General features: G+C 48.9%; 2 protein-coding genes across 6 annotated transcripts in view; one reads left to right on the top strand and one right to left on the bottom strand.

Moving 5' to 3' along the window:
- Positions 1-1,598: 1,598 nt before the first annotated feature.
- TAC4 (tachykinin precursor 4) lies at positions 1,599-14,337 on the top strand. 2 transcript variants are annotated; one of them, XM_084749967.1, is made up of 4 exons: positions 1,600-1,871; positions 5,477-5,570; positions 7,420-7,479; positions 8,500-14,337. In XM_084749967.1, the coding sequence occupies exons 1-4, from the start codon at positions 1,767-1,769 to the stop codon at positions 8,655-8,657; spliced, it is 417 nt and encodes a 138-aa protein (XP_084606093.1). In that variant the 5' UTR covers positions 1,600-1,766; the 3' UTR covers positions 8,658-14,337. The 2 variants fall into 2 exon arrangements, with proteins under 2 accessions (XP_084606094.1, XP_084606093.1); XM_084749968.1 differs by lacking the exon at positions 7,420-7,479 and having other exon boundaries at positions 1,599-1,871.
- Positions 13,336-15,200, bottom strand: part of KAT7 (lysine acetyltransferase 7) — a 39,215-nt gene continuing 37,350 nt past the window's right edge. For all 4 annotated transcript variants that reach the window (XM_084749911.1, XM_084749910.1, XM_084749909.1 and 1 more), the window contains one exon: positions 13,336-14,998. In XM_084749911.1, the coding sequence (XP_084606037.1) occupies positions 14,985-14,998 (14 nt within the window). In that variant the 3' untranslated portion in view covers positions 13,336-14,984. The remainder of the gene's footprint in view (positions 14,999-15,200) is intronic.

The raw sequence follows: 15,200 nt of genomic DNA on the forward strand, positions 1-15,200 counted from the left end.
CCCGAAGCCTCCCGCGGCATCCACACAGTGCGCCCACCACATCCTGCCCCTTGCACGGTGGTGCCTTCGCAGCCGAGGGAGGGAGCCTCAAGACCAGTGCCGAGGTCCAGGCTTCCTCTGTGCCTGCAAGCACTTTAACCAGTCATTCCTGAACAACTTGCCCCACCCTAGGAGGTTTACAGATGGGGAAACTGAGACTCAGAAACTCCCCACCGACTGCCTGCAGTGGGAAGGTGGCCTTCCACATCCAGAGGTCTGTGCTAGGATCCCCAGGCCAGCCTACAAGCCCTAGTGGAATTGAAGTCCAGTACACTCCTTTAGAGCAAGCCTGACCTGCCTGCTTCCAGAAAAAGGAAGAGGGCAAAAGTGGTACCTGTGGAGAGGAATTTGTTAATGGCGATGATGGAAAGCCCAAAACAAGAGGGTGGCGGCATTGGGTGTCTTGCCTAGGAAAGAGTTTGAGTCAAAAGCAGGCTGAGTTCCTGTGGTGGGCTGAACCAGGGACTCTACATTTTAACATGTGCTGGCATTCTGAAACAATTCCCATTGCAACCTACCAGAGATTTCTGGTGTTGAGGCCCAGGCACAGGGTCTTCTTCGTCTTTCTATCCAGTCCCAATAATCGTAACAACAATAGTTAGGCAGGCATGATGGCGCATGCCTTTAATCCCAGCACTCGGGAGGCAGAGGTGGGAGGATCGCTGTGAGTTCGAGGCCAGCCAAGGCTAACACAGAGAGACCCTGTCTCGAAAAACCAAAAAAGAAAAAAAAAAAATTACCATTCCACATTGTGCTGAATGTTTCACATGCATTATTTTTTTTCATCCTCAGCCGTTGCAGAATATCATTATTAGCCTTTTGCTACCCCGGAGGGTCCTAAGTTTAGAAGGGTTAAGTAATAGGCAGAGGTCACACAGCTATTCCACAAGGATGCTACAAACGGATCTCTGGTCTCTGACCACAGGGCCCTTGTTCTAGGCTGACAGATGATGGATGGATGGACAGATGGATGGTCAGGCAGAGGGAGAAGCTGAACAGACTGGGAAGAAGCATACCCAGGATCTTGGAGTTTGTAGAAGAGTGGCAGGGAGGCACACAGGGGGACAAGTGTGGTTCTGTGATAGAAGGTCATGGGAGCGACGGAAAATCACTGGGGGTCAATGGTTGACAATGAAGCCATTTTCTGGCAAATGTTTCCACTTGCAAGAAGCCTCACTTCTCTAAGTACTGGCATCTCCTGGGGCACACAATGTGTTCTAGGCATAGATGGGGATGGTGTTTGGGGAAAGTACAGAGGGAGGAGAGATGGGGTGGGCGAGGCTGGTCAGCAGTGACATACTGGCCAACCTTCTCATTTCCAACAAGAGAGAGAGCCCCCTGGGGTTGTCCTCAGCAAGCTGTAATCCCCAGGCCCCACATACTGTGCCATTGTGCGCCCCGTCTATCACAGGAGGGAACTCAGCCAAAGGTAAGGCTGGTATCAGTGTTAAGCCTTGGGATCAAATGTTGGGGGTGGCTACGGGGGAGGTCTAGGCGCCTCATGTCATTGGCTCCGTCAGCTAAGGAGAGAGGCTGTTACATGAAGCTGCCCAAAGGTGGGAAAAAGCCACAGGAAGGAAGCAGAGAAGCTGGAAGAGCAGGGGAACAAGGAGAGGTTTCCTACCCTCCTTGGAGCAGCCCTGTGTGGACTTGAGCCTGCAAGAGGAGGTGGCACCAGGCTGAGAGGCGCTCCGGGATTCCCAGGACGGGAGCAGCATTTGCTCACCATGATGCCCCTCCTCCTTGCCCTGTTTCTCCTGATCGGGCCATCGGTGTGCACTACAGCTGGAGACAGAGAGGAAGCAGAGCCCTGGGTGACCGTGAACCTGAAGGTACCTTTCTGACATGGTGACCCACCGTGGAGGGCTGAAAGATCCCTTCTGAGGCTGCCAGGAGAGTGGAAAGCACTCTCCCAAGACCTTTTTTTTTTTTTTTAATGTGCATTGGTGCTTTGCCTGCATGTATGTTCTGTGGGTGTCAGATTTTGGAGTAACAGTTGTGAGCTGCCACGTGGGTACTGAGAATTGAACCTGAGTCTTCTGGAAAAAGTCAGTGCTCCCAACTGCTGAGCCATCTCTCCAGACCCCAAGTACTTTTATTGCAAGACAGGCTAGTCAATTCCCTTGGATGAGGAGAATCAAAGTCTTGAGTCCTGATTTGTCCAACCACCAGAGGGGCATGCAGCTTATGCATGTGAGAGCTGTGTGTATGGAAACACTTAGTTAACACCTACTGTGTTCCTAGTACTGTCCTGATTGCCTTATAAAAACAGTAACCCATTTCAACCTCATGGAGAAAAACACCATCGTTATCCCATTTCACAGGTGGGTACAGAGGTCAAGTAGCTTGTCTACGGTGTACCAATTCAAAAGCACAGCTTCTACCATAGCTGGGTTCTGACTCTATGTATCTGTGCATTAGAGGTTTTTTTTCCAGAAGTCTTTTCAAGGGACCAACTGGAGCAGAATCACTAATTTGTCTCACACAAAGAATCGGTTTTGTCTCCTGACACGCACTGGTGTTTGACTATGGTGGCGTCTACCAAACTGCCAGTGGAAAGAAATCTCAAAGTTGGAGCTCAACCCTATTCTGAGATCCAATACCTCTGACTAGTCGAAGACCCTGACCTTGGAGCGTGGGGCGGGGGCTAGAGAGATGGCTCAGAGGTTAGGAGCACTGGCTGTTCTTCCAAAGGTCCTGAGTTCAATTCCCAGCAACCACATGGTGGCTCACAGCCATCTATAGTGTGATCTGATTCCCTCTTCTAGCAGGCAGAGCATTGTGTACATAATAAATAAATAAATCTTTTAAAAAAAGAAAGAAAGAGACTAGCACGGTCAGGACAGCTTGCACAGGAGGGTAACTGCAGCCTGTTTCCCCCACAGTCCCAGGATGAAAGGACATTCAGCTGATTTAGGCCATGTGGGGTCCTTGGAAGTGCTCATCGGGGGTCTGGGGATGCAGCTCAGTAGGTAAAGAGCTCAAGCAGCATACAGCAGCCCTGGGTTCAATCTCCAACACCATGTAAAACTGCCTGGTGATGCAAGCCGACTGCGTGGTGGTGCAAGCCGACTGCATGCTGGTACACGCCTGTAGTCCCAGCACTCAGGAGGTAGAAGTTCAGGGTCATTCTTAGTTGCATAGGGAGCTCAAGGCCACCCTAGAGAGGGAAGGGGCACTAGAAAATGGGAGACCCAAGGAAAAGCCACGCAGTCTGCCCCATTGAGGGTTGGGGAAATGTGGACCATGGGAGAAGACAGCAGGCCCTGGAGACCTGGGCTCAAGTCTCAGCATGGCCGCTGACTCCTGCTGCTCCCCACCTCAGTGTCCTTACCTGCAAGATGGAGAGGGAGGGAAAATGAGCCCTCGCTCATTCTGGAGCTGACTTTTTTGTTTGTTTGTTTGTAGTCAGTGACAGACATGCAACGTGTGAAAATTCCTGGCTGGTGTGTGGCAGCTCTGATTTCCACCTGGAGTTAACTAGCTCCTCCTACAGGAGTGAATCTTGTCTCCTCTTCACTCCGTTAGTGCCCCCTCTGCCTCCCAAGACATGAGGCTGGGCTAGAACAGCAGAAATACTGACTCTGCAGGTTGCTAAGTGACACTTCAAATGGGATGTTCTGATGGCTCCCAGTCCCCAGGGTGCCCTGCCTGCAGTCACCCCTGGCTTCCTGGGTAAACTAGAATGTCGTCCTAATGCCTTCTCTCCCCCTAGCAGAAACCTGATGGGTAGATGGGTCTGCTTTATTTAATTAGTAAAAGAACCACTCTTTCTAGTTTGCACTTGAAGGATACCCTTTATTAAGACAAAATAGTTTTCATGAGCTTTTCAAAGATGGGCTTAAATCTCCAAAGAGACTTTTCTCTGGTTTATGGCAGCTGGTGACAGCTGCCCCAGCCACTGACATCCTAGGGAGGAGACAGATTGGGAGATAGAATTAGGCCAAGACTTAGAAAACACAGACACAGGATGTGACCAGCCCCAAACAGCCTGTGGGTCTTCCGTGACTCCCAGCTGGATCCCTGGAGTCCTTGGATGCTGCACTGGCCCTAAGGAGAGTCCCTGATCTGTCCCCAGCTGCCATCCTCACTCAAGGCTGTGGCCTGTCTTCAGCCGTATTGGGAAAGGTGGTTCCCACTTGTCTCAATTCAGAAATGGTCATAGAAAAGTGATCCCTCAGAGACTCAAAGTCACGGAGTTGGGGGGAGGGAACACCTGGGTCTACAGCAGTAGGGTAAGGATATTGCCAATGGGGCTACTTGGAAGATTAAAATGGCTTTTTCCCTGGAGCAATAGCTCCACCTAGGCCCCAAGTGGGATTTCTCCCAGGATGCCGAGTTCTGGGGAGGGTAAGTCTGGGGGGCAGAGAAGAGAACAGTCATAAATGCTGCTCTGCCATATTAAGTGGCAGCCTGATTCTGGTCTTTGTTGACAAAATTTCTCAAGATGAAAAAGAACATTTCTTAAGACTTTTGAATGCTTCTTCAGCTTCTCCTGCATTGCCCTGATTAGGTCACTAGCTTACCTCAGTTTCCACATCTGTAAAGTGGACAGAGGATTATACTTTCTTTTTGAGACAGTCTTACTATATATCCCTAGTTTACCTGGAACTATATGTAGAATAATCCAACACCCAGCTGGCGGCAATGCGCCTGTTTTCGTGTGTGTGTGTGTGTGTGTGTGTGTGTGTGTGTGTGTGTGTGTGTGTGTAGTGTTTTGGCTGTGTGGCTCAGATTGACCTTGTACTCACAATGCTCCTGCCTCAGCCACTCAAGTGCTGGGGCTACCATCACATGCCACCGTGCCCAGCTCCATAGTGTAATGGTAGTTAATATGGAAAATGTGACTGGAGTATTTGAGAGCCTGCCCTTTGAGCTAGATGGCCTGGGTTTGAGTTCTGGCTCCACTTCCCACTTAGCTATACTATTTTTGGACATATTTCATCTCTATGTACCTGTATGTCTTTATCTGTTAAGTGGTAACAGTAATAGTACTGGGTAAATACTATTTTTAGTATTTGAAACCTATTTTCATGAGGTTTGGGTGAGAATGAGTGAGTTACTAAATTATTTTTTAATGTTTACTTATTTATTATTTATACGGTATTCTGCCTACATGTGGGCCTGCAGACCAAAAGAGGTATAAGTGGTTATGAGCCACTATGTAGTTGTTGGGAATTGAACTCAGGACCTTCAGAAAAACAGCCAGTGCTCTAAATCTGAGACATCTCTCCATCCCAAGTTACTAAATTAATGTGCTTAGGACAGTGCCAGGAACACAATATGTGAAATTTTAGATCCTCTTTAATACAATGTGCTGTTTGTGGTAAAATATGCAGAAGGCCGTGGCGACAGGCTGTGGTTGAGATGGTTATGCACCCCCCACCCTCACATCTCATCAGCGCCCCACTCTAATGCTAACCCTTTGCTTCTCCAGGGCATACCTGTGCCCAGCATTGAGCTCCAGCTTCAGGACATGAAGAGAAGCAGGACTCGCCAGTTCTATGGTCTGATGGGGAAGCGGGTAGAAGGTGAGTGACAAAGGTAGTGGGTGTCGTTCCGAGTGGCTTCTGCAGTACCAAGGAGAGGATGCCCACGGGGTGGTGAGGTACACCCCCATCAGTCACCATCCAAGCAGGATGCTCTGGGGAGTGCCCCTGGCAACAGGTGTATAGGGGCTGTCCAGCATATGAGGGAGATTGATGCATTTTGCACCCTGGTTCCATACTTGGGCAATGGGGAAGAGTTGTGAGGCAAGACAGCAGCATGAGATATGAACAAGGCAGGCTTTCCAGATAGTTCTGTGCAGATCAGCGCAGTTATTGAAGGTACTGAAACAAAGAAGCTGTCCCGGGACATGGAGAAAAGTCATACTAGACAGAGCTCATTTCTCTTGGCTTGCTCTGTTTTCTTCAGCACCACTGTCCTGAATAGTCATGGTTGGTGTCGGCTATCCTGGAACTCTCTTTGTAGACCAGGCTGGCCTTGAACTCAGAGATCCACCTGGCTCTGCTTCCTGAGTGCTGGGATTAAAGGTGTGTGCCAAAAGCACCCGGCTGTGTTTTGTTTTTTTGGTCCTTGAGTACAGCAGAACCTGACCATAGTCAGATCTCTAGGACAATGACAGCCCCACAGGCCTAGTAGGTGACTGAAGCTCTGATAGCAAGTGCTTTCCTCAAGGATGCCTCCTGGGTAGTGCCAGACTCCAGTGATGCCAACCTATGCACGTTCGACTGCCTCTTCTGGGCATAGTCCCACTGTCATCCAAGGCCAATGGGGTGGCTACAACCCTCATACCTCTCACCAAGCCCCTAAGGGAAGCAGGGTGGTCTTCATCTCCTTTTCCGTCTCCCAGGACTACATCCGACCCAGTCAAGGGAGAGAACGGGTGAGTGCTGCCCTGGTTTACCTTCAGCGTGCGCCCTGGTGTGGGGCACACTCTGCTGGCTATTAACTAACCTGAAATAAACAGGCAGGCTCCTGCTGGGGGCACGCCTGGCTGGCACTGCTGTACTCTTGGAGGACTGCTGTGACCTGACCAGAAGAAAGGCTTTCTGGGCTATTTCCCCAGAGGGTGGGATGCCCAAGGCCAGGCAGGGAATGCCTGCAGGGGTAGGAGGTGGGGCCAGAGTTGCAGAATTACCAGAGTTAAGAAAATGGATCAGCCAGGAAGATAAGAGAGCTCAAGAGATCCAACTCCTTGCCTCCTGAGGATCTAAGAACTGCAAATCTGGGTAGGCTTTATTCTGTGTAAGCCCTTCATCAGAAAGAAGGCTTACGTCTGATAGCTCACACCTGTAATCCCAGCACTTGGAAGGCTGAGGCAGAGGCATTACAAGTGGCCAGCCTGGACTACAAAGCAAGAACGTGTCTCAAATGAAACAGCACAGAAAATACCAACCTGTTCCCACAACTCCTGAAGGCTGCGTGAATCAGGCCCAGCTCCTTCATACCCTTTGGGGCCACTACTGAGCTCACTGCCCGATCCCTAGCAGCTACGGTTCGGCTGCCTACCCTAAGCACACAGCTTGTCTGTCTGCATTAACTGGGAACGATGCTCTTGGCACACTGCATTGTGTGACGGTCCTGCTGTGTCACACGGCTCTTGTTCCCAGCCTGGAAACTCCCCACAGGAAGACCCAGGGCTTGGGTCACTCTGCATCCTTAATACTCAGCCTAGTTTTTGTACATGGAGCAAGAGGAAGGGGTCAGTGAGTAAAGTCATGGATGGGTGAAGGGATCCAAGGCACTTCCTCACTTCCCATGATGAGTGACAATGGCTGCGTCTGTAACGTCCTGCTCTTCCTTCGCTGTCCTTCCCCCGTGCCCAAGGCAGCCTTCCTTGACTGTTCCTGTTACCTCTTCTCTCTCCCTCACCAGGCTATGAGCTGGGACGAATAGTGCAGGACCTCCTTGGCGCGAGTGGTCTGTCCATAGAAGGTAAGGGCAAGGGCCTTTAATCATGGGGAAACAGCCAGGGGCTCTCCTGCCATCAGATAGAATAATCTCCCATACTATTCCATCCAACAGAAGGGGCCATGGGAGGCAAGAGCTGAGGTACAAGGAGGGGAAGCGGCCCCTGATCTGTATTTGTGTACACCTGTGTGTGCTACAGCATGTGTATGGAGGTCAGAGGTCAACTTTACTTCTTTCACCATGTGCCGGAGACCCACCTTAGGTGGTCAGACGGGGTGGCTGGTGCCTTTACCGGCCGGATGACCTTGAAGTTGCATCTTTCCTAAGTGGAGCCACAGAACACGATCTTCCGCAGATATCGCCTATCTTTGTAAGGTTCTAGTTCTTGATCCCTGGATCAGAATTCAGCATTGGAGAGATCCGTAGTCTTCAACAACTGTCACTAAGTGAGCAGCCCCAATGGAGAGGTGATACCCTCGACACCTAACCCTCCCCGCCATAGCACGCACGCACGCACGCACGTACTGTACCTTCAAGTGGTCCCAAAGCCAGGCATCAAAATAAACGATCCAGGCTGGGGGGAGGAGCACAGAGCGGATGAGTCAGAGCAAAAAGGGCAGCAGATGCAACAGTGAGCAGCAGATGCAAGCCACACTGAGCTCCAGGCTGTTTCCCTGTTGTGCTGACTTCCGGCCCCTCCCTATCTTTCCTGATAGACCGCTGGCTATGGAGAAGAAAGACAGGAGTGAATTCTGTTTTCCCCTGAGATTTTAAGACATTTGAGTCTTTGAGGGGACCTCTGAACTCACCCAAATATTGAGATGAATGTTCTACATACATAGGGCAGTGAGCTGGTTGCTTAGAGCCATCATTTTCCAAGGATAGAAAGTAATTTGTCCTAAGTCACACAGAGAACTAGAAACGAAACGTTTCCTGGTCAGTGGCAGCTCCATGTCCCCAGGGAGATCTTTTGGGCTTCAGGATACCATTCCCCTTTCTGTGGGGGATGACCGACGGGATGAACCTGTAATTTTACTGTTCTAGGAACCTGCAGACAGGAGACGCACCGCCATGGTACAGGGCCTGGAACAGTGGCCAGAGAAGACCTCCAGACTCAAAGAGGAAGACCAGACTCTCCTGATCACCAGCAACATGTAGCATTATCCCTGGGAACAGAAGAGGATGGCCAGGGTTCAGAGTGAGCCCCAAGGGACCAATTCCCAAATGATGCCACACCCATCTCTTTCCTAAACATCAGTTGAAGAGCCTCAGGCCAACAGTCCTGTATCTTCTGTCCTGCCAGGCCCGCACCGAACTCTTTTTCTTCCAAGATTCTTGGCATCAGGTAGAATGGCACACAAAACACTGTTGCCTCTCAAGCCATCTCTCCTCCCTTGCACCCAGGCTCCCAGTGGCTATGCACTGCTGGGTTAGCTTCTCACCACTCTGTATCCCATGTCCAACACACAGTAGGGCTCAATAAACAGTCAGCACTAATAAGTAGCTTCCTCAGCCACTCAGGGTAGAAGGTGGGATGTCAGAATAGCAGAGAGCAAGATTATACAGCCCAAGCCCATCCTCAGGTGGGAAATGGGCTTGGGGCCTGGCTGAGAACGAACGGCACAGGAACAAGAAAAAGGTCCCGGTGGGGGAAGGTGCTACATGCACTTGAGGGTGAGGTCATGGGCCTTCTTCCCTTTAGACTCCTGATATTCCAGCCAACAGAGGTCACCTTCCAGGCCAATGCCATGGCTCAGTGGGATAAGGCAACTGCTGCCAAGTGTGACTTGAGTGCAATTCCTAGGACGCACAAGGTGGAAGAGTAAACTTTCCCAAGTTGTCCTTTGACCTCTACAGGTGTTATGCCATGTATATACACAAAATAAAAAGTAAATAATAATAATAAAATCAAAAGCTTTTTAAAGAGGTCACCCTCTCTAAGCCAGTCCTGACTGACTCATCAATCCTCTTGTGTTAGGTGGTCCTTCAACTGCCTGAGTTAGTTGTCCCCATTCATAAGTCAGGGGAGAGCTCAAGAGAAACAGAACAGCTCCAACCTCAGATGGCCCCATCTAGTCGGGGAAGCCTTGTGTCTATCACAGAGGACCCTGATTTACAGACATCAGAAGCTGGGGATGGTGCTGTTCACCTGTGGTCTCCGCCCTCAGGAGGCTGAGGCTTGAGCCTATGAATTCAGCCTGGACAACATGCTGAGACAACAGAAAACGAAAAGACCAGTGGGATGGCTCAGAGCAGAATATTTGCTGCCAGACATGATACAATCCCTAAGCCCCACTTGGTGGAAGGAGAGAACTGATTCCCAAAACCTATCCTCTGACTTCTACACAAGTGATGTAGTGTTCACCCATGTATGTGCGCATACACATATACACAGATACACAGTAAATGTAACTTTAAAAAAGCCCCTTGGTCAGGATGAAATCCAAGGAAAAACACTGGGGAGGAGGTGGGAGATAGCTCGGCCAGCAAGGTACTTGCCGTGTGAGTACTAAGACCTCAGTTTGATCCCTACAACTGACATTAAAACAAACAAAACAAAAACCGGCATGGTAGTGTATGTTTGTAATCACGGTGCTGGGGGCAGAAGACAGACTGGTGAGCTCTATGCCAATGAGAGACTCAGCCTTAAAAAACAAGTGTTCGGCACCTGAGACACAGTAACAGATTGTCCTCTGGCCTCCGCATGCTGTGCATACACATGCAAGTGTATAAGCACACACATAAACATAAATGGGCTGAGCCAGAAGTGTGTTGGAACTACTTGGGCAGGGTTAAGAACAAAGGGAGCTCATTCACACATTCACTGGACCATAAAAAAGTTTATCTTTTGTGTCTTTTATCCCAAAGAGGAAATGGGTTATTTTTCCTAGGCACTCAATCCCATCTATGTGCAACAGGGAGTGAAAGTAGACTATATTGAACAGGAAGGGGAAATAGGCATTCAGATGACAGCATAAACTGCTGAAGAGACTGAATAAGCCAAAGTAGTTTTTTTTTTTTTAAACCTTATGTACATTGGTGTTATGCTGGCATGTCTGTGTAAGGGCATCAGATACCCTAGAATTGGAATTACATAAGGTTGTAGATGCTGGGAATTGAACTCAGGTCCTTTGGAAGAGCAGCCAGTGTGCTTTTAATTGTTGAGCTATCTCTCCAGCCCCAGCTTTTCTAGTTTTCTATGACTCAAAATCCCAAGTCTGGGGCTGGGCGTGGTGGCACTCGCCTTTAATCCAGAGGGGTTAATCCACACGCCTTTAAGGCAGAGGCAAGCAAATGGCTGAGTTCGAGGCCAGCCTGGTCTACAGAGCGAGTCTAGTACAGCCAAGGCTACACAGAGAAAACCCTGTCTCGAAAAACCAGAAAATAAAACATAAAAAAAAAAAAAAAAAAAAAAAAAAAAAAAAAAAAATTTCAAGTCTGGTGTACACCTGAGGAGTAAAGTGAACCTCTGACAAGGGGCCTCACACACAGGGATCTGGCAGGATCTGGAGGGATTTCTATTATGAGATAAGATACAAATCTCCCAGAGTAAGCACGGGGTAAGGCATTTCCAGAAACAGACCCTACTGGAACGTGGCTTCTCTCTCACTTGGAGTGCTTGGGAGGCACCAGGGAGCCAAAGTGGTCAACAGACCGGGTCATCTTCTTTACTTCTAGGCATTAGTAAACAAAGCCAGGCATCCAGACAAATACATGAAGGCACTTAACAGGAGGGAAGGGACAAACTGAGGCTTCACCCAGAGGGCACATTTTCCTTACCAGAGAGCCTAGTTCTGGTTTAGTGACACTCAGTGGCATTGCTGAATTTACCACAAAGGAAGTGAGCAATTACACTGCCCCCCTCAGTCTAGGAGAGGCAGTTATTTGCAAGCTTGTGGCCAAAAGGCCTGAAGTAAAACCAGCTGAGACCCAATCCCCAGCACACACCACATCCTATTGTTTAGCGAAGGTGTTCTCATCTTCTGGTCTCAAGATCCATACCCCATGAGACCCAGCAGCCAGTGGGCCAGACCTTCCTCAATACTTCACCACTCATCCATCAGTTCTTTCCATTCCAGCACATTCCAAAACCTAGTTCAGAGTCCTGAGAAAGAGCAAAGCAGCCAGAAGGTGTTTCCTGATTTACACTGAGGCTTCTCCAATCATCCTTCATTAATCCTGTGTCTGGGAAGGGACTTCAAAGGCAATTTCCAGAACTCTGAACAAATGTGTGCATATCTGCATAGGTACACTAAAAAACAAAACAAAACAAACAAAAAACGAATGCGTTCATCAAGTAAACAGGAGAGACAGGGCTCAGAGCCTGTGACTTGATCCTGCTGTTGACTTGGCAACTGTTCTTCAGAGGAAGAAGGAGGTTTAGGACTATCCTTGCAAGGCAGTCAGAATGCCATTGGTTTCATGTTCCAGAAGGGAGTTTTGCTGCAAGCAAACTGTTCTCCACTTTTTTTTCTTTCTTTTTTTTTTTTTGGTTTTCCAAGACAGGGTTTCTCTGTGTAGCCTTGGCTGTCCTGGACCCGCTTTGTAGACCAGGCTGGCCTCGAACTCACAGCGATCCGCCTGCCTCTGCCTCCCGAGTGCTGGGATTAAAGGCGTGCGCCACCATTGCCTGGTACATGATTGTTGTCATTGCTATTTCATAACTGTAATTTTGCTACTGTTATGAATCATAATGTAAATGTTTTCCAATGGTCCTAGGTGACCCCTTGTGAAAAGGTCATGACCCACAGACTGAGAACCACTGCTCTGAAACATGACTGTTTGTAACTAGAGTAACATACCTAGAAGGAAAAGGATGATTAAACACTGGGAACTGAAGCTGAAGAGAAGGCAATGGTAGAGGTGCTTTGGATTCTCAAGTGGGAGAGAGTACAATGAGCACTCTGGCTTCTTGGCTCATGTGTTGCAGTAGGCTACAGGTTTCCTTCTGTATGACCAGTGTGAGCAGACCGCATATAGCTTTTAAAAAAAAAAGGGTCCATGGAAGTAGTGCTGAGCGCACACGATGCTGCCCCACACAGGCCTCCACTGAGTGGCTATCAGAAATCAGACCCAGGAACAACTGCAGAATATTGCTTCAAACTTCTCTAGGTAAGAAAGGAATTGAGCTGTCAAGGGAGGGGAATATTTCCATACTGGTAAGAGTTTCAGACTTCACTGATGATCAGTCTAGAGACAGCCATCACCTCACCTACCTTCAACCTTCAAACTGTGAGAAAACAAAAAGTTCCCTCTCCTTCCAGTATTTACAACGGAGACTTGAACAAACCTGATTCTAAGATGAATGGATGGGGAGGTCCTTTTTCTCCTCTGCATTTCACAACTGCAGTAAGAGGCCCTGGCAGTGAGCAAAACCAACCCAGCAAACACAGCACCCTTTCCACCACATAGACGGCAGCGCCCAACCTCCCTATCCCTGCCTGAGCAAACACAAGTAAAATGCAGCTATTTCCAGACGCACAATCTGGGTTGGATAATGAGGCTTGCTACTGGTGAACATACTTGGAAAAAAGGAATACACTTGTTCCCGCCTCCTGCTAGCATCCACGGTACTCCCCACCTACCTAAACTTTCCATTGGTTCCTTGACTCCCTCCCCCAATTCAGATGCAGACGAATCAAAAAATGAGTTACACTAGCTAGCCACTGTTGTGCATAACTAGTTCCTGGAGCCAAAAGGGGGTAGATTCCATTTGTTCTTCGAATTATGAGTTCAGAGAAAATATTCACTCTGTCAACACTATGTTTCACAGGGGAAAACAATCCACAATTACAAACCCCACTAACACATCACTCAGCCGTTACACCCACAGATCAGTCACACCATTTTCACATATGAATGAGCCTCGGACTAGTCAGATGTCAGCAGAGAACATGCTTTATTGAGTAGATATAGAAGAGCACATTCTAGCACGTGTGGGGAAGGGCTCAGCATATGTGAAAGGCCTTTACCCCTTAAGAAAACCTCAGTGAAGCGGCTTTTAGATACATTTTAACAGTGACACTGAAACTGGAGGGAGCCTCCAAAGAACATGCTTAAAATCAGCTCCCTCTAACCCACAGTGAGCATTAGTAGTGTACAGAGATGTCAAGAGAAAGGCACAAATGACCAGAGTTAGGACTGTGGTGAGGGTGCCACGTGAAGACAGCAGTGCTGGAGGGGAACAAGTGGGAAGGGTGACATGTCAGACATCAAAAGCTGCCCCAAGATAGCAGGTTATACAATGGGACAGGGAGAAATTAGAGGGAACATTTCTTCCTTCACTTAACACCACCAAAATTAGGAACCAGAGAACAGGATGGCGGTGGCAAGTCCCAAAAGGGAAACAGAGTTCTTGGAGGGTCAGACAGGAGCACTTCAGCCTGTTGGAGGGGAGGCACTGTTGAAAGGGAAGCAAACCCTAGCAGTGTGGCCACTCTGTCTTGCTGAGTCATGGGCTGAGAAACAGAAGCCATTTGCAACTACTTTCCACTTCTCCCAGGAAGCTCTGGACAACATCAGTGCAACTTACATGGAAGCACAGCTGCCCCGTACCAGCTTGGCCAAGGCAGGCGGAAAGGGCTGCGGTGTGAGTACTCAATTAACATGTGGCAGGAAAGGAAACTTAGAACGATTTTGGCGAATGCCAACATAAAAGAGGGCAGGAAATAAAAAGCAAGGTGGGGGCACTTTCTGCTGTGGCAAAAGAATTACCCATTTCCTTCCAGCAAGATGCTGTCCTGGTGCCCACAAGCGAATACAAAGGAAAGCCTGGGGTCGCCACCTCTTACTCTTCACCCTCTCGCTCAGGTGGACCAGGTGCTGAGAACCCCCGGGAGATTTTAGGCGTTCCAAGCTCTGGTCAGCCTGATCCTGACCAAAGGCAAGTCGTTAGACACAAATGGAGAAAGTAAGTGACTCTGGGATGAAATCCAGGGTGAAGGAGCCCTCCCTGCACACACACACACACTCACAGGTGCTGCCTCTCGCCTGCCCCTACCTTCACAAAGAATGAGTGAGCAGCACCTGGAAAGGGCCCTTCGGTGGCAACCACGCTTGGAGGTCTGGTAACCAGGCATGAAAAAGCACTAGCACAAAGTTCAGGACACAACAAGCCTCATGGGGCTAAAGAACACGAGGAGAGAACCAGTGACTGGACAGGTACAGTACCATAACACAACTCCTTGGGTCAGTGCTATGAAGGATCTGTACTCAAGCCTAGTACAGATCCATCCAGGCAACCTCACTGAGGCCGAAACAACAGTTCCTCAGAACTAGCGTCTGCAGTGTACATGAAGGTTGGAGCCAGGACAGTCCTGAGGGGGTGGCCTTCCCAAAGGATACTGTACTTGCCAATCACAAGAGCAACAGAAATGACAGACAGATCCCTAGGGTATGGAGTCCTACTGCTGGGGCTCGCTGGCTCGGAATGACAGGTCACTTAAGTGCCCTTGGGAGGGGTCCATTTTAAACAGCTGGGATCCATGGTTTTATTGGAGTTGGACCTTTTGGCCTCTTTGGCTATCCATTCATCTATCAGGTCCTGTGAAGAATAAGGGAGCAACTATTACATACACGGAACTAACACGCTTTAAAACAGATTCCAAAATGACTATGACAGATTCACCCAAGCCCTAGTAAGATAGTAAAGGCACAAGATGATACTATCTTCAGGTTTGCAGGCTGTTTCCTCTGTAATCTATTCCTACTCCCTTTGGTGAGAACTGAAAATTATTATTCATTAC

This window comes from Acomys minous, assembly GCF_964271855.1.
Source record: "Acomys minous genome assembly, chromosome: 12".
NCBI lineage: Eukaryota > Metazoa > Chordata > Mammalia > Rodentia > Muridae > Acomys > Acomys minous.